This window comes from Chiloscyllium plagiosum, chromosome 31 (genome assembly GCF_004010195.1).
Source record: "Chiloscyllium plagiosum isolate BGI_BamShark_2017 chromosome 31, ASM401019v2, whole genome shotgun sequence".
NCBI classification, from domain to species: domain Eukaryota; kingdom Metazoa; phylum Chordata; class Chondrichthyes; order Orectolobiformes; family Hemiscylliidae; genus Chiloscyllium; species Chiloscyllium plagiosum.
Genome location: NC_057740.1, coordinates 17,163,733 through 17,183,129, shown reverse-complemented (window position 1 = coordinate 17,183,129; position 19,397 = coordinate 17,163,733). Strand labels below are relative to the sequence as shown.

At 40.3% G+C, this 19,397-nt stretch overlaps 1 protein-coding gene across 4 annotated transcripts in view; it reads right to left on the bottom strand.

Moving 5' to 3' along the window:
• The window catches only part of sppl2 (signal peptide peptidase-like 2), a 47,291-nt gene that overhangs the window by 11,032 nt on the left and 16,862 nt on the right, over positions 1-19,397 (bottom strand). For all 4 annotated transcript variants that reach the window (XM_043721053.1, XM_043721056.1, XM_043721055.1 and 1 more), the window contains exons 6-13: positions 19,135-19,274; positions 18,327-18,423; positions 18,086-18,196; positions 13,259-13,340; positions 10,549-10,623; positions 8,552-8,614; positions 5,875-5,974; positions 4,758-4,835 (exon numbers count right to left, since the gene is read on the bottom strand). In XM_043721053.1, the coding sequence (XP_043576988.1) occupies positions 4,758-4,835; positions 5,875-5,974; positions 8,552-8,614; positions 10,549-10,623; positions 13,259-13,340; positions 18,086-18,196; positions 18,327-18,423; positions 19,135-19,274 (746 nt within the window). The remainder of the gene's footprint in view (positions 1-4,757; positions 4,836-5,874; positions 5,975-8,551; positions 8,615-10,548; positions 10,624-13,258; positions 13,341-18,085; positions 18,197-18,326; positions 18,424-19,134; positions 19,275-19,397) is intronic.

The following is a 19,397-nucleotide window of genomic DNA, read 5'->3' as shown; positions in this document are numbered from 1 at the left end:
TAACAGGGAAGGCAGATGAACTCAGGGCATGGTTAGGAACATGAAACTGGCATATCATAGCAATTACAGAAACGTGGCTCAGAGATGGACAGGACTGGCAGCTTAATATTCCAGGAAACCAATGCAATAAGGAGGATAGAAAGGAGGGCAAGAGAGGAGGGGGAGTGGCATTTTTGATAAGAGTTAACATTACGGCTGTACTTAGGGAGGATATTCCTGGGAATGCATCCAAGAGAGTTATTTGGGAGGAACTGAAAAATAAGAAAGGAATGATTAGCTTATTGGGATTGTACTAAAGACCACCAATAGTCAGTAGGAAATTCAGAAACAAATTTGTAAGGAGATCTCATTTATCTGTAAGAATAAAAGGGTGGTAATGGTAGGGGATTTTAACTTTCCAAACATAATAATATGGTAATACCAGTCTAAGAATTTAGATGGAGAGGAATTTGTTAAGTGTGTACAAGAAAATTTTCTGAAAAAGCATGTGGATGTGCCTATTAGAGAAGGTGCAAAACTTGACCTACTCTTGGAATAAGGCAGGGCAGGTGACTGAGATGTCAGTGGGGGAGCACTTTGGGGCCAGCAACCATAATTCTATTAGTTTTAAAATAGTGATGGAAAAAGTTATGCTGGATCTAAAAGTTAAAGTTCTAAATTGGTGGAAGGCCAATTTTGATGGTATTAGACAAGTACGTTCAAAAGTTGATTGGGTGCAATGTTTGCAGGTAACGGGACAGCTGGAAAATGGAAAGCCTTCACAAATGAGATAACAAGAGCCCAGAAACTGTAAGTTCTTGTTAGGGTGAACGGCAAGGCTGCCATGTGTATGGAATGCTGGATAACTAGAGAAATTGAGGTTTTGGTCAAGAAAAATAAAGCAGCGTATGTCAGATATAGACAGCAGGAATAGATAGGCAGAAGGAGGAGACTTAAGAGGGTTAAGGAGATAAGGTTAAGGAGAATCCAAAGGGATATTATAAATACATTAAGGACAGAAGGGTAATTGGGAGAGAATAGGATCCCTCAAAGATCAGCAAGGCAGCCTTAGTATGGAACGCATGAGATGGGAGAGATAGTAAACGAGTATTTTGCATCAGTGTTTACTGTGGAGAAGGAGGTGGAAGATAGAGAATGTGGGGAAATAGGTGATGACATCTTGAAAAATGTCCATATTACACAGGTGGTGGTGGTGCTGGATGTCTTAAAACGCATAAAGGTGAATAAATCCCCAGGACCTGATCAGGTGTCCCTAGAACTCTGTGGGAAGCTGGGGAAGTGACGGGTAGTCCCCTTGCTGAGATATCTGGATCATCGATAGCCACAGGTGAGATGCCGGAACACTGGAGGTTGGCTCACGTGGTGCCTCTATTTAAGATAGGTGGTAAGGAAATGCCAGGGAACTACAGACTGCTGAGCCTGACATTAGTGCAAGTTGTTGGAGGGAATCATGAACAGGACTTACATATATTTAGATAGGCAAGGACTGATTAGAGATAGTCAACCTTGCTTTGTCTGTGGGAAATCATGTCTCACTGACTTGATTTGAGTTTTTTGAAGACGTAACGAAGGGGATTGACGAGGGTAGAGTGGTGGACATGATCCATATGGACTTCAGTAAGGCGTTTGACAAGGTTCCTCATGATAGACTGGTTAGCAAGGTAAGATCACATGGAATACAGGGAGAACTGTCCATTTGGACACAGAACTGGCTCGATGGTAGAAGACATAGCGTGGTGGTGGAGGTTTGCTTTTCAGACTGGAGGCCTATGATCAGTGATGTGCCACAAGGATCGGCGCTGGGTCCACTGCTTTTCGCCATTTATATAAATGATTTAGATATGAACGGAGGAGGTATAATTAGTAAGTTTGCAAATGACACCAAAATTGGAGGTGTAGTGAACAGTAAAGAAGGTTACCTGAGAGTATAACAGGACCTTGATCAGATGGCCAATGGGCCGAGGAGTGGCAAATGGAATTTAATTTCGATAAATGTGAGGTGCTGCATTTTGGAAAGGCAAATCAGGGCAGCACTTTTATACTTAATGGTGAAGTCCTGGGGACTGTTGCTGAACAAAGAGACCTTGGAGTGCAGCTTTGTTATTCCTTGAAAGTGAAGCCTTAGGTAGATAGAATAGTGAAGATGATGTTTAGTAAGCTTTCCTTTATTGATCAGAACATTAAATACAGGAGTTGGGAGATCATGTTGCAGCTGCACAGGACATTGGTTCGGCCACTTTTGGAATATTTTGTGCAATTCTGGTCTCCCTGCTACAGGAAGGATGTTGTGAAACTTGAAAGAGTTCTGAAAAAATTTACAAGGATCTGGATGTAAGCTTGCTCACTGAACTGGAAGGTTTGCTTTCAAACGTTTCGTCACCATACTAGATAACATTATCAGTGAGCCTCCAGTGAAGCCACAGATGTTGCCAGGGTTGGAGGGTTTGAGCTACAGAGAGAGACTGAATAGGCTGGGGCTGTTTTCCCTGGAGCATCAGAGGCTGAGGGGTGACCTTATAGAGGTTTATAAAATCATGAGGGGCATGGTTAGGGAACATAGACAAAGTCTTTTCCCTGAGTTGGGGGAGTGTGGAACTGGAGGTCATAGGTTTAGGGTGAGAGGGGAAAGATTTAATAGGGGCCTAAGGGGCAACTTTTTCACACAAAGAGTAGTGCGTGTTTGGAATGAGCTACCAGAGGAAATGATGGAGGCTGGTGCAATTACAGCATTTAAGAGGCACCTGAATGAATACATGAATAGGAAAGGTTTAGAGGGATATAGGCCAACTGCTGGCAAATAGGACTAGATTAATTTAGGATATCTGGTCGGCATGGACTAGTTAGACTGAAGGATCTGTTTCCATGCTGTGTATCTCTGTTACTCTAAATTCAGGCTCTAGCTCTAACTTTCCTTTGGATAATCCCATTCTGTTTACCTTTACATTTGGGAAGCATGGCTGATTCATCAATTTGGTCAGCCAAAAGGCTTGCTACAACACATAGGAGCAGAAATAGGCCATTCAGCCCATTCTGTTCTACCATTCAATAAGGTCATGTCTGATCTAATAATTCTCAACTCATTCAGGCTCTTCGACTTCTTAAATGCCATTATTATAAGCAATTAAATCCATTAACTGCCTCCTACACAAGTAACTAAATCGGTACAAAGTCTTAATTATCTTTTTACATGTCCCCTCACTGAGGTTTGATCAGAAATAAAGGGTCTTCTCAAACTCTTCAGTTTTGACAAGAGTCTGAACTTGAAGCATTAACCTTCCATTTGTCTTTCTGATGCTAATGGTTACGCCATTCATTTCAGCATTTTATGCATTCTTGGGTTTGTTTTCCCTCTACAGGTTAGTATGGTCAATAACTTGATAGTTTTCACGTGTATTCCAGATATACAACATTAAAAGGAAATGTTACAATTTTCTACCGAATTATTTATTATGTTAATCAAGAGCAAAATATTTCTCTACATGGAGGTGTAGTGGACAGTGAAGAAGGTTACCTCAGATTACAACAGGATCTTGATCAGATGGGCCAATGGGCTGAGAAGTGGCAGACGGAGTTTAATTCAGATAAATGCGAGGTGCTGCATTTTGGGAAAGCAAATCTTAGCAGGACTTATACACTTAATGGTAAGATCCTAGAGAGTGTTGCTGAACAAAGAGACCTTGGAGTGCAGGTTCATAGCTCCTTGAAAGTGGAGTCGCAGGTAGCTAGGATAGTGAAGGCGGAGTTTGGTATGCTTTCCTTTATTGGTCAGAGTATTGAGTATAGGAGTTGGGAGGTCATGTTGCGGCTGTACAGGACATTGGTTAGGCCACTGCTGGAATATTGCGTGCAATTCTGGTCTCCTTCCTATTGGAGAGATGTTGTGAAACTTGAAAGGGTTCAGAACAGATTTACAGGGTTAGACAATTTGAGCTACAGCGAGAGGCTGAACAGGCTGGGGTTGTTTTCCCTGAAGCGTCAGAGGGACGACCTTATAGAGGTTTACAAAATTATGAGGGGCACGGATAGGATAAATAGACAAAGGCTTTTTCCTGGGGAGGGGGAGTCCAGAACGAGTGGGCATAGGTTTAGGGTGAGAGGGGAAAGATATAAAAGGGACCTAAGGGACAACTTTTTCATGCAGAGGGTGGTACATGTATGAAATGAGCTGCCAGAAGAAGTAGTGGAGGCTAGTACAATTGTAACATTTAAAAGCATTTAGATGGGTATATGAATAGGAAGGGTTCGGGGGATATGGCCGGGTGCTAGCAGGTGGGACTAGATTGAGTTGGGATATCTGGTCGGCATGGACGGGTTGGATCAAAGGGTCTGTTTCCATGCTGTACATCTCTATGACTCTATTACGTATGGTGCATGTAATAATTGTTTCAAAGTTTTATTATGCATTGGATTTTACATCACCAACCATATAATTCCATGTAGTTAAAGAGTTCAGCTGGTAAAAATTTCAATGTTGCATAATAAGGCAATTCTTGCTGAAGCTATGATAATTACAAATTGTTTGACAGTAACAGTGCACCTACTTATAGAATCGTTGAATCTGCAGCACAGGCAGCCATTCAGCTCATCATACCTGCATCAATTCTTTCAAAGAGGGACAAAATTAGTCCCATCCCCTTTGCAGCTAATTCTTTGTATTCCCTGTAACCAAAACTTTTCACTTTAAATGTGTGTAGCACATATATAAAATATACACATATGCTGAAACTTCTGTTGCTAAAGAAAATGTTGGCACTTACCAATTGTGCAAGCCACAAAATAAATTCGTGGGGTCTGTGCCTGAATGTCAAACCTGTGACAATATGCCACCAACATTCCTGAAAAGAAAATCAAAAAAAAAGGAAGTTGTTGCCAATGGAATAAGACAAGGAAATTGCAATTTACATCAATGATCCAACAGAATTTCAGAAATGAAGGCCCTACACAATGGTCTTATCCTCAACTGTTTTGAAAACAATCTTTAAAAAATTTAATACAGACTGATAAGCTTGGTGCTGGCATTCCACTGGGACTGACATCTTTTAGCTATTTAAGACCGAAGCCCTACAGAGACGATATGGAGATGCCGGTGATTGGATTCGGGTGTACAAAGTTAAGAATCACACAACACCAGGTTATAGTCCAACAGGTTTAATTGGAAGCACTAGCTTTCACAGCGATGCTCCTTCATCAGGTGGTTGTCCACTTGATGAAGGAGCAGCACTCTGAAAGGTAGTGCTTCCAATTAAACCTGTTGGACTATAATCTCGTGTTGTGTGATTTTTAACTTTGAACGCCCTACAAAGAGTAATGTTAATCTTGTGTAGCCAGGGAAATACATAACAGTCAGTAGCGAAGCTGAAATCTGGGTGGAGGATGTTCCCACTGGGGGGTTAAAAAGGGCGGCACGGTGGCACAGTGGTTAGCACTGCTGCCTCGCAGCGCCAGAGACCCGGGTTCAATTCCCGACTCAGGCGACTGACTGTGTGGAGTTTGCATGTTCTCCCCGTGTCTGCGTGGGTTTCCTCCGGGTGCTCCGGTTTCCTCCCACAGTCACAAAGATGTGCAGGTTAGGTGAATTGGCCATACTAAATTGCCCGTAGTGTTAGGTAAGGGGTAAATGTAGGGGTATGGGTCGGTTTCGCTTCGGCGGGTCGGTGTGGACTTGTTGGGCCGAAGGGCCTGTTTCCACACTGTAATCTAATCTAATCTAATCTAATCTAATCTAGCTCTAATACAAAGGAAAGCTAATTTCCAACAAATTAAAAATTCCTAAATAATTCAATAGTTTCTTATAATTGATTAATCAAACATTTGAATATATCTAGTTTTAGGGTAAAGGAGTATAGCAGATGAATATGCTGAGAATTTGTTTACCTGGTATTAAGACATCACCAAAGCCAAGAAGGGAGAATGGCCGGTCACACAATGCCAGAGGTGATGAATTCAAGCGGGGCACCTTTAGAACCATTGGAAGCTGCGAACAAAAGAGAAGTCTCACCAGGAAGGCAAGTGGTTTAATTTGATTACATCAGATAGAAAAGTTTGATCTACTTTGATTCTGTTTTCCACATAACCAGACTCTTACATTTGATTACACTTTAAAAGGTGTCAAGTTCATTTACAGTAGTGAAACATGATAACACAATGATATATATAAGTACCGGACTCGGACAGATTTAAAATGAATCTAAATGGTTATAGAAGATTATTGTTAAATATCAATATCCAAAGACAAATGTAATGTCCCTTTTATCTTGCCATTCCCACAAAGCATCAACACACCTATCAAGAAATCTGCTCTAAAGCAAATACTCTTGAGAAATAGATAATTGATTGGTAACCATTAAAAAAGCAGTACAAGATCTTAATAGGCTCATAATTAATAAACTGTAAAAATCTTTTGAAATTAGCTAGTTTACTGCATCTAAACACAGAAACCAAAGGCAAAATATGCTAAGCCACCAGCACATCAATAGCTGAACATATTTGTTCAGTGAATAGCTGAGCCACTCAGACCAGAAAGGCCTCATGTTTGATCAATGCCTCTGCAGTTAGCTTCTCTTTCCAGGGCAGCTGTTGACCTCAGCATTTTGGAGTTATGCTGCATGACCATGGTTGGATTAATTGACTACGAGAAAGTGAGGACTGCAGATGCTGGAGATCCGAGCTGAAAAATGTGTTGCTGGAAAAGCGCAGTAGGTCAGGCAGCATCCAAGGAGCAGGAGAATCAACGTTTCGGGCATAAGCCCTTCTTCAGGAATTAATTGACCTAATTTTGAATGTATCCATATGGATGGTGAATAAGAATAGGTCTAAATGGAGTTTTAATAACTGGTGCAATCAGCTCACTTTTCCAATGTTCACTTCCAGGTTTACAAATAAATAAACAACGTAGGTGGGCAACCGAAAGGTACCAACTATAAAACCAAATTCAAATGAGAAATCAGAAGAGGAAGACTGAAGTAAAACTGCAGGGAAAATTACAGATCCAAAAGATAGAAGTACCAGAACTGCTCGTGTCTCCCTGGGATGAAACTGTTAATTCCTCCTGCTTGAGGGTCTTTCTATAGCTCCATCCTAAATTCTGGGAATGGGATCTCATTGTTTTATTAGGAGGCATATGGTGTGTTAGCTTTTATTAGTAGAAGGATTGAGTTTTGGAATCATGAGATCATGCTGCAGTTGGAAAAAACTTTGGTACGGCCACATTTGGAGTATTGCCTATAGTTCTGGTCACCGCATTATAGAAAGGATGTAGAAGCTTTGGAAAGGGTTCTGAGGAGATTTACTAGGATGTTGCCTGGTATGGAGGAAAGGCTGAGGGACTTGAAGCTGTTTTCGTTAGAGAAGAAGGTTGAGAGGTGACTTATTTGAGACATATAAGATAATCAGAGGGTTAGCTAGGTTGGACAGTGAGAGCCTTTTTCCTCAGATGGCGATGGCTAGCATGAGGGTACATAGCTTTAAATTGAGAAGTGATAGATATCGGACAAATGACAAAGGTAGTTTCTTTACTCAGAGAGTAGTAGGGGCATGGAACGCACTGCCTGCAACAGTAGTAGACTCACCAACTTTAAGGGCTTTTAAATGGTCATTGGATAGGCATATGGACAAGAATGGAATAGCGTAGGTTAGATGGGCTTCAGATTGTTGCACCGACCTGTGGAATCACTGAGGGCCGAAGGGTCTGTACTGCGCTGTAATGTTCTGTGTCCTAAGTGGTGTCCAAACCTCTAGCAGAAAAGTGGCCGTAATAACACTGGAAAAATCTGGATCACACTCTTCTATTATGAGGAGAAAACAGGCCTGAAAGACTGAATGTACCAGGTTACTTTTCTCACTCCTCTTTTTACGTTTTTGTGCAGGCCTTGAATTAAAAAGGATACTATTTCATTCAGCTCTTTCTTGGTTGCAACTCACATTCAAGGAGAATAGCACTTGGATCTGTCAAGGAGACTGATAAGCCTGTTTATCGTATCTGGCAGAATTCCTGAAATAGCCCAGGAATGCGTCCAAAGTCTGATTGAAACATGCAGGAGAAGAGCGCAGCCAACAGAATTACTGTTTAATGCAGTTAAAAACCCAGTTCCAATTCACGCTCCAGTGCTTTGCTCGAACAGGAGTGTAATTTTAAAAACAGATTGAGTACTATATGGATTTAATACTTAAGCCTTAGAATAAAAATGATGGCAACAAAATAAGGGAGTCAAGTGGTTAAAAACGTCAAGCAGGAGAATCCCAAGTGCGTGGTCCCCTGCTCTCAATAACTTATACTTGCATAATATTTCAAAGATACTGCAAAACAGTTGCAAAGAATAAAATCAGCAGACATAAATCAGGAAAGAAAACCAAGAAATGCAAGTGTTCTGGAGAAATAGGTCACACAGTTAACAATAAACAGATGCCACAGTGTAGCTTATAGGGCAACCAAAAGGAAGAGAGAACAGAACACAAAAAAAAATTAAAGTATTTTAATTATTTGCTGATAGAAACGCTGCAAAGGCTACTGCAGGCTTTAATAAGTAACATAGCAGCATGCTTTCAGCTGTACCTTCTCTTGAGTGGAGAAATCAGAAGGACCAGCAGCAACCTCCATCATGATACTCTCCCCGCTCTGAAACACACAAACTCATCACTCTTAGGAAATATGGCTTCATTGCAAAAATTATTTCAGTGCCCTTTAGAAATCTTGAAAAACAAATTGGCCAAGAAATCACAGAGTGAGGTGATAATATTCTCCACTCCACTCCACTCCCAGCAGTTTACAGCCACTCACTGCACCCAGAATTATCTTGCTCATGACTTAACATTGTTCAGCTGCTTCTTTTACACACAACTTTTCTAATATTTTCTTTAAATCTGGAGCAATACAAAATCCTTTATAAGTGCAGGATGCTTTTAACTGGTGTAATTTAGGATTCAAACATATCGCACAAGTTAAAAGAGTTAGGGCCAAAGGTGCTGGCATTGTGTCAAATTATAGTTCTTCATATTTCACAATTAAATGAATTAAAAAGAGGCTCATGTGCAGTCACATGAAAACTACTCAAGCTCTCTCTTTTAATGAAAGCAGAAGATATGGCTTTGTCATCAAATAAGAAAGGACAAATTGCCGCAAACATAATTAGTCACTATCACATATTCCTTTTGGACTGAAAGAGGAGAGACCAGGGTACTTTCTAAACAGTATGGAGTTAAAAACAGCAGATGTCCAAACAGGCTTGGGGGTTCAGGTGCATGGATCTTGAAAATGTCACAAACAGGTCCAAACAATAATCAGAAAACTAGACTTTGTATCTATAGGACTGGAGAACAAGATTAGATTCCCTACAGTGTGGAAATAGGCCCTTCAGTCCAACAAGTCCACACTGACCCTCCGAAGAGTAACCCACCCAGACCCATTTCCCTCTGACTAATGCACCTACCACTATGGGCAATTTACCATAGCCAATTCACCTGACCTGCACATCTTTGGACTGCGGGAAGAAACCGGAGCATCCGGAGAAAACCCACGCAGACATGGGGAGAATGTGCAAACTCCACACAGACACTCGCCCGAGGCTGGAATCAAACCTGGGACCCTGGTGCTGTGAGGCAGTAGTACTAACCACTGAGCCACCATGCCGCCCCAAATATGCAGAAGTTATGCTGCAGCTATACAAAACCCTGAATAGACCCCATTTGGAGTACCATGACCAGATGGAGAAGGATATATTAGCCTTTTGGAGTACAACGTAGATTTATATGAATGACACCTGGATTTCCGGGTTAAGTTGAGGAGAGATAAGGGCTGTTTTCTCTAAAATTAAGAAAGTTACGGATGATCTGATCGATGTCTTCAAGATATTAACAGGAAGAGATAGTTAATCTTTATCTACCCTATTTCCAATGGTTGAAAATTCTAGAATTAGGTGGCAAGGTTTGAGAATTACGGCCAGACTGTTCAGGAGAGATATTAGGAAGCACTTCTACACACAAAAGGATGATAAATATTTGTAACTCTCTTCCACAATGGCAGTGGATAAGAGAACCGTTGTTAATTTTAAATTTGAGGCATGTTTTTGTTAAACAAAGGCATTAAGAGGTATGGGCCAAAGACAGGTAAATGGAGTTGGGCACAGACAGGTAAATGGAGATGGGCACAGCAATCTCTAAATGGTGGAGCAGGCTTGAGGTGCTAAATGGCCTATTCCTGTTCTGATAAAGCTTTTTGCCTTTCTTGCCCACTTTAATTAGGCAATAATTTCATAGAGGGTCCCTATAGTCAGCAGACAGAAATGTTTTTGACTATTTGTCTAGGCTGGATTAGATCCCAAAAGTCAGAGATAGAGGCCAGTATTTAATCCATTGCACCAATTGGTGACTGCCAAAATTTGGTTCCTGAATACCATTAACCAATAGTAACCTACTTATTTACATAGTTCAATATAGAGTTGTATGCAGAATCAAAGTCAAAATCTCAGTTAGTCTCAAAAACAAATTGCAAAGTAATTTATCTTTGCTACTGAAATATTAAAGATTCTGCAGGCAACCCATTTTTCAGCTTACCTGTGTAAGGTATGGTGTGACGGAGACAAAAAATATATCATAGACAAAGAGAACCGTCAGCAGTAATGTGCAAGCCTGGTTAAAACAAGAGAATACCATTAAAGTCCAGAAACAGTTAATACTAAAGTTCAATACAAACACCATTAAGGTCCAAAAAAATTATGCTTAAAGTTAAATATAAACATCAGAAGAATCTATAAGTAGTTAATATTGAAATCAATTAAAATATTAATATGTCAAATCAGTAGCCTTCTTCTCTGCCAGTCCAGCCTATCAGCATGGATCAAACTGCTGTCAACAAATTCAAAGAAATATGGAGTGTTTTGTGGTGTAACAAGTGACTGTGGGTTACAGAATTTTAATTAGATAATAAGTTTATCCTTCCTTTATTAATTACATTTCAGATCTCAGCTTTCCACTGGGTCACAGCTCCCTGGCTGAATTTTTAAAGTGTTACTGTCATTGTTATATGTTTCTTTATATATGTGACAACAGATTGGTCTAAAGTAAGTGCACACTTGCCAGAGATGAGGCATTCCAACTATCCACGGTTAAGTATGGCAAAGTGTGGGAGCATAAGCAATAGTGTTGGATACACAGGGACGCTGACCTTCAATGTTAACAGGTCAGCACTGGCCGAGAATTTGCAGTTAGCGCCACCTAGCAGTGTAAGTGTAAATTACTGCAACATGTAACAGGCTTTTAATAGATTTAAACTGATAGATCTTTCATCAGAAATTCAATCTGAAATATTATCTCTGTCAATGGATGCTGCTTAACTTGCTGATTATTACCTGCATTTTCTGTTTTTATAAGAGAAGTAAATGTTCCAGATCCTGATATCACACTTTATTTGCAGAATATTTAAAAGAGTTTCTGAAAATCTGATAGCAAATATGGAATCACAACAGTTAACATGCAGGTATAGCAAGCAATTACAAAAGCAAATGTTAACAGGATATCATGACTCGAAGGGCATGCAACAGAGATTCATTCAAGGACTGATTTCTGGGACGAGAGGATTTTCTGAGATCAGGTTGATCGATTGATCAGATCCTAGAGTTTACACAACAGGATAGGTAATTTATTGTCACTTGTATTTGTACAAAACAAAATGTAGTGAAAAGTGTTTTAAGTTGCCATACTCCAGCACCTATATTAATAACAGAAATCATATATAAAGTAAAATTAAGACAAAGTCCATCTTTGTTCAATTCACGACTCATGGGTTCCCAAGGCGGAGGAAAAGACCACATGGTTCACCGCTGCAGAAAGCAACATGGCAGCTGCCGAATCTCGGGCCGTTGGAATCCCAGGCTAGAAGATGTGTAGAATAAGAGGTGATCTCGTTGAAATAAAAACATCTTAAAGCGCTCAACAGAATGGATGCGAGGAAAATGCCCTACTGACTAAATTGTCAGACATTTTGGATTGACGTAGAGAAAGTTTATTCTCTGAAAATGATGTGAACACTTGGAATTCCCTCAAGAGAACTATGGAGGAACTGTCAATGAGAAAAAAAAATCTATTTAACAAAAAGGAGACCAAGAATTTCGGACTTCTTTTAAATTCATGGGAAGTGTTTGTCACCGATTAGGCCATAATTTATTGCTCATTCTTTATTGCTCTGGAAAAGATGGTAGTAAACCACATTCTCAAACCGCTACAGCACATATTCCAAGAACACAGTGCAGTTAGGAAAGAAGTTCTAGTCTTCAAACCAGCAAGTGAAGAAGCAGTGATCTAGTTCCAAGCCAGAGGGGAATTTCCAGGCAACAGTGATCCTGTGTCTGCTGCTCTTGTGGGCTGCCGATCAAGCAAGCTGCTTTGTCCTCAATGTTATTGAGCTTTTGAGTGTTTTTGGAAGTGCATTCATCAAGGAAAGTGGACAGTATTCCATCAAACTTGTGTCTTGTAGATGATGGATAGGTTTTTGGAATTGAGACAGTAAGTTACTCACTGCAGAATAACTAGTCTCTGACCTGTTCTTGTAGCCAAGATACCTGTACAGCTCATCCAATTCAGTTTCTGTTCACTGAGAATGCCTGGGATGTTGATAGTGGAGAATTCAGCAATGGTAATACAATTGAATATCAAGTGGCGGTGGTTGGATTTTCCTACTTGAGATAGTAATTGCCAAGCACTTGGGAAGTTAATTGTCACTTATCATCCAGAGCCTTAATGTTGTCCAGACCTTGCTACATTGGACATGGACTGCTCCAGTGCCTGAGGTGTTATGAATGGTGCTGACATTGTGCAATCATCAGCGTATACTCCACTTCTGACCTTCTTGAGACACTGTACAGATTAATAACTCAGCTTTATCCCCCCAAAACTCAGCTTTATCCCCCCAAAACTCAACCAATCTGACTGGCTAGGATAAGCTGAAACAAGTCGCGACCTCATAACTGAAATACAATGTAAAAGATGTGGAGACAATATGTAAGAAGTCCATGAAAGTCCCCCACCACCAATAATGAAACTGAAGTATCTAAAAAGTAAATTGCATGAGGGAAAATACATTCTGATAATGCATAAGCAGCCAGGAGATTGTTGTTATAGATATCCTTTCAGCCAGTCTGGACATCACTGTCAATGGGTCACATATAGACCAGCTGATACAGTTTTGATTCTAACTATCCAAACTTTAAATGTAAATATTATATCATAACCAGTTAGTATTCATGCAACAGAACTCAAGACACAGTACCTTAAAAGTTGGGAGTCGGATTGTTTTCAACATGTAAAGGCAAAAGGCAATTCCCAGAGTATCTTGCAAAACCCAGGCCCATCTGTGAAACAGAATCCATTCAGTATCTCAAAGACTGTGCAATAAATCATTGACCCAAAAATGTAGCAATGCACCATGATACATCGTAATAATGATGGCTTATTCTGAAGATTCATTAGTATAAACCATTTATTCAGAATGTCCATTTAAAGACATTTTTGGTACCTTTCAAGTAAATTTTGAAAGCAGGAGTTTTAAATAATTCAGTTTTTACTTAAGATTAAACAAATAAAATCAGAAATTGTGAAATACCTAATTATGAAAAAACATCTGCATGTTTGCACTCTGCTCTTAAAATAGCACAAATCAACACAAGTGGGTAATTGATATAGTGTGGTAATCGGTGAATAAACTAGGGTGAGAATTTGGGCATACATATTAGACATTGAACACCAGTGTATAAATCTGAATATTGCAATTTTAAATGTAAAAACATGATGCAAATAGGAGATAAACACTCAATACATGAAAGCCCTTGTGCAGGAGTGGTTTAAAATCACCTTTACACAGCTAAGAACGCTCACATATTGGGATAAGAATTAAAACACAAATATTCACACCACGTAATTTCAAAATCAGTTACGCAAACAGGGACAAGCAATAATAGTTTAACTCAAAGATTAACAAAAAGCTAAAACTTGTAAATGCTAGCAGTCTGAAGCAATTTGTGTAGGAAACAAATTAGCTAATTTTATCAGAACTTGAATATTCAACATTTGAATAGGAGTAGGACATTGTGGGAAGTCAGGGAAGAAATTGCAGGGCCCCTAGCAGAGATATATGTATCATCTATAACCATGGGTGAGGTGTTGGAGGACTGGAGGGTGCCTAATGTTGTGCCTTTATTTAAGAAAGGCTGTGAGGAGAAGCCTGGGAACTACAGGCCAGTGAGCCTGACATTAGTGGTGGGTAAGTTGTTGGAGGTGATTCTGAAAGACAGGATTTACGGGCATTTGGAGAGATAAGGAATGATTAGAGATAGTCAGTATGTTTTGTGCAAGGAAAATCATGTCTCACAAACTTGATTGAGTTTTTTGAGGAAGTAACCAAAAAGACTGATGAGTGCAGAGCGGTAGACATTGTTTAATTAGACTTTAGAAAAGCCTTTGACAAGGTTCAACATAGTAGACTAATTAGTAATTAGATTCAGAGTGAACATGCCAATTGGGTACAAAATTGTCCTAATAGTAGCTGCCGGACAAGGCTGTGGTGGAGGGTTGTTTTGCAGACTGGAGACCTGAGACCAGCAGTGCTCCGAAACGAATGGCACTGGGTCCACTTTTGGTTGTCATTTATATAAATGATTTGGATGAGAATATAGGACGCATGGTTAGTAAGTTTACAGATTACACCAAAGTTGGTGGCTTAGTTGATAGTGAGGAAGAATATCTAAGATTACAAAGCGATTTTGGTCATTTGAGTCAATGGGCTGAGGTGTGGCAGTTGAAGTTTAATTTGGATAAATTTGGATAAATTTGGTAAAAAAAAAAGGAGAGGACTTATACAATCAATGGTAGGGCCCTGAGCAGTGTTGCAGAACAGAGACTTAATAGTTCAGGTACATAATTCTTTGAAATTTGCATCACAGGCAGACAGGATGGTTAAGAAGGCATTTAGCATGCTTGCCTTCATTACTCAGACCTCTGAGTATTGGAGTTGGGATGTCATGTTGAGGTCGTACAGGACGTTGATGAGGCCTCTTCTGGTGTTGTGTGTGGAGTTCTGGTCACCCTGTTACAGGAAGGATATCATTAAATTGGAGAGAGTTCAGAAAAGATTTACCAGGATGTTGCCAGGAGTGGAGGGATTGAGTTATAAAAATAGGAAAAGCTGGGACTTTTCCCACCGGAGCAAAAGAGTCAAAGGGTGACCTTATAGGAGGTCATAAAATCATGAGGGGCATAAATAAGGCAAAGAGCAAAAGGTCGTTTCCCTATGGTGGGGGAATTCAAAACGAGGGGCATTTTTTTTTTTAAGGTGAGAGAAAAAAGATTTGAAAAGGGCATGAGGGACAAGTATTTTTTTCTACACACAGAGTGGTTAGTGTGTGGAATGAACTGCCTGGGGAAATGGTGGATGCAGGTACAGTTATAACATTTACAAGACATTTGGATCAATAAATGAATAGGAAAGGTTTGGAGGGATATGGGACAAATCCAGCACGGTGGTTCAGTGGTCAGCACTGCTGCCTCACAGCGCCAGGAACCGGGTTCAATTCCAGCCGCGGGCGACTGTCTTCGAGGAGTTTGCACATTCTCCCCGTGTCTGTGCAGGTTTCCTCCGGGTGCTCCGGTTTCCTCCCACAATCCAAAGATGTGCAGGTTAGGTGAATTGGCCAAGCTAAATTGCCCATAGTTTTCAGGGATGTGTAGGTGAGGTGCATTAGTCAGGGGAAAATATAGAGTAATGGGTCTGGGTTGGATACTCTTTGGAGTGTCGGTGTGGACTTGTTGGGCCGAAGGGCCTGTTTCCACACTGTAGGGGTTCTAATTCTAAATGCAGACATGTGGGTCTAGTTTGACTTGGGAGCATGTTCGGCATGGAATAATTGGACCAAATGGTTTGTGTCCATGCTATATGACTATGATTCTAACAGAAAAAGCAAAAGCAGGCAACATGCTCAAAAGAAAATCAGAAGATTTTGAATCATGGATCAGTATTTGGAATGATGATGTTGTAGCCATTATGGAGACTTGGCTATCACAGGGACAGGAATGGTTGTTGGCTATTCCAGGGTTTAGATGCTTCAAAAGGAGTGGTGAGGATGGTGGTTGTGGTGGTCAGGGGTGGGGGGTAGCAGAGTGTAAAAGAGCTGGAGGAGTGGCATTGCTAATCAGGGATAGTATCACAGCTGCAGAAAAGAAGGTCATTGAGGAGGGTTTGTCTACAGAGTCAGTATGGGTGGAAGTCAGAAACAGGAAAGGAGCAGTCACGTAATTGGGAGTTATTTTTCCAGGTATTTGATCTCTTGGTGGGAAAGCAGTTTGGTGATAGTGATCACAACCTGCTGACCTTTACTAGGGATGGCAGCAGACAGTATGGGAAAGTATTTAATTGGGGGAGGGGGAATTACAATGCTCCTAGGAAAGAACTGGGGCACCCAAACTGGGATCGGATGTTTTCAGGGAAATGCAAAACAGAAATGTGGAGGTCTTTAGGAAGCACTTGCTGATCATGCTAGACAGGTTTGTCCCACTGAGACAAGGAAAGGATGGAAGGTTGAAAGAATCTTGGATGACAAGGGATGTGGAACATCTAGTTAAGAGGAAAAAGGAAACTTACTTAAGGTCGAACAGGCAAGGGTCAGACAGGGCTTTAGAGGATTACAAGGTAGCCAGGAAAGAACTGAAGAATGGAATTAGGAGAGGTAGAAGAGGGCATGAAAAAGTTTTAACTGGTAGGATTAAGGAAACCCTAAGACATTCCACACTTATGTGAGGAACAAGAGTATGGCCAGTGCAAGGGTAGGGACAATCAGCAATAGTGGAGGGAACTTGTGCCTGGAGTCGAAGGAAGTAGCGAAGGTCCTTAATGAATAATTTGCTTCAGTACTCACTATTGAGTGGGACCTTGACGTTTGTAAGGACAACATGAAACAGACTGACATACTAAACCGGTTGATGTCAGAAAGGAGGATGTGCTGACAATTTTGAAAAACATAAGGATAGATAAGTCCCCTGGGCCAGATGGAATATATCCAAGCTCTACACAGCCCTGGTTAGACCACACTTGGAATATTGTGTTCAGTTCTGGTCACCTCATTATAGGAAATATGTGGAAGCTTTGGACAGGGTACAGAGGAGATTTACTGGAGATACTGCCTGGACTGGAGTACATGTCTTATGAAGAAAGGTTGAGGGAGCGAGGGCTTTCCTCATTGGAGTGAAGGATGAGAGGTAACTTGATAGATATGTACAAGATGTTGAGAGGCATAGATAGAGTGGATAGCCAGAGACTTTTTCCCATGGCGGAAATGTCTATCACGAATGGTCATAATTTTAAGGTGATTGGAGGAAGATTTAGGGGAGATGTCAGAAGTAGGTTCTTTCTTCAGAGAGTGATGGATGCGTGGAATGCACTGCCAGCAGTGGTAGTAGAGTCAGATACATTAGGGACATTTACACAATTTTTGGATAGGCACGTGGAAGATAGTATAATGAAGGGTACGTAGGTTAGTCTGATCTTAGAGTAGGATAAAAGGCTGGCACAACATTGAGGGCCAATGACCTGTCCTATGCTGTATTGTTTAATGTTCTAAGATGGGAGGATGGTAATGATAAAATGTTTTTAAATATGGGAAGAAAAGTCATATGAAAAACTAAGTCAGTAGGTGGGGGGGGCTACCTTGAGTAAAAAGGAAATGGAAAAAGCTAAGAATGAGAGGGAAAACTGGCCAAATTTTATAATGCAGATTCCAACAAGGGTGGGAAAGGTTAGTCCTTCATGTTAACCTACATGCCAATTAAAGGTTTGCAGTTATTAAAGTTACCTTGAATTTTTGACAATCGCTACTCAGACAGAACAGAAGACCTAAACAAAAGTCAGAGTCAGTAGAATGAGCAATTAAAATGGCAAGTGAGCCACAGCCTGTGTCAACAGCTGTGAACAGACTGATGCATGGCAAAGCAGCTACCTAATCTGCATTTGGTCTCTTTGGGTGTAGATTACACTGAGCAATGGATACAGTTGACTAAAAGCAAACATACATATAAACTGTAAGCTCATTAACATGACAATGTTACTTACTTGTCTTCATTTCTGAATACTGCCCACACACAACTAACTGAGACACAAAACATGCCAAGAACCAACATCCGTACTTGGGGACGCTTGTGACTACATGGTAAGTCTGGAATCCTGATTAGAAGAGGAGAAAGGTTCAGGGTAAAATCAGTCGAAAGACTAGGAGAAAATTCCAGTTTCAATGTTGTTTTAAACTTAGCTTTTACATTAATTTACAAAGAGTATATTTTAAGTTACATCATACCTGCATTCACAGAAAGGAATTCTCCCTACAAATGGAGACAGGCAGCTATAAAGTCCAATGGAAGAGGCAAGGCAGAAAATTCCTATGATTACGTACACTGGATTTGAAACAAGAAACAATGAGAGAAGATGCTTAGCTGATATGACTTTTGAATATTCACAAGTGTCATAGCAGTTTACAAATCGCTTCCCTCAAACATCATACTTGAAACTGAGCAACTAATTTTAACCCAGAAATTTATTGTTGTTTTTTGCAAATTTTCTCCTCCTGAAAATACAGACTTTTAGTTCTAGATGACAAATACTGAAGAGCATTTAATCTGTTCTGCATAGGAATCTAGACAGTCAGCATCAGCATATTAACTGTTGACGACATCACACTGGAGTCCAATCTTACAGTAGCCTGATGTCTGCAATTCTTAGTAAGAGTCTATGGGTCAGGGTCTGGAATCATGGTTAATTTCTTTTTCCTCTCTTTATCCAAAGATCCTAATGCGAATGGAAGTATACTACTGTTTGGGTGAGAACAACAGAGGCAGAAAGGTTTTGATGAATGGTTGGATTAACAAATGGATTGAACCTGGAAACTTGTTGTAAAGTTTGACTCAGTTACACTCACTAAGCCAAACAGCATCTCTGTACAAGTCAAATGTGGAAGTTCTGCCTCAGCAACATATGATACTATGTTAAAATATTTCAACCATCCACCCACAGTAAGAAATGTTGAAAAATGTAACAAACTCTGGCACATGACTTCTTGCCATCCAGCTCACTCCCAGATATTTGAACATTCGGTAGCAGTGACGTACCTAGCTGATGGTAGAAATAGTAAAGGAGCACCAACATTGAGCAGCACATAACCACAAAAATACAGATCATGATTGGTGTAACATCGACAGTTTCATCATCCTGTTTGTCTGCCCCATCATGCTTGTGTTTCATGTAGCGCCTTAAACAGGAAGAAAAATATTAAAATACCACATTTCTCATGAGAGCAAAAACATTTATATAATTGCCAGATATTTATTTGATATAAACTTTTAAAGTGTGACAACACTGGCATTTTCTCCCT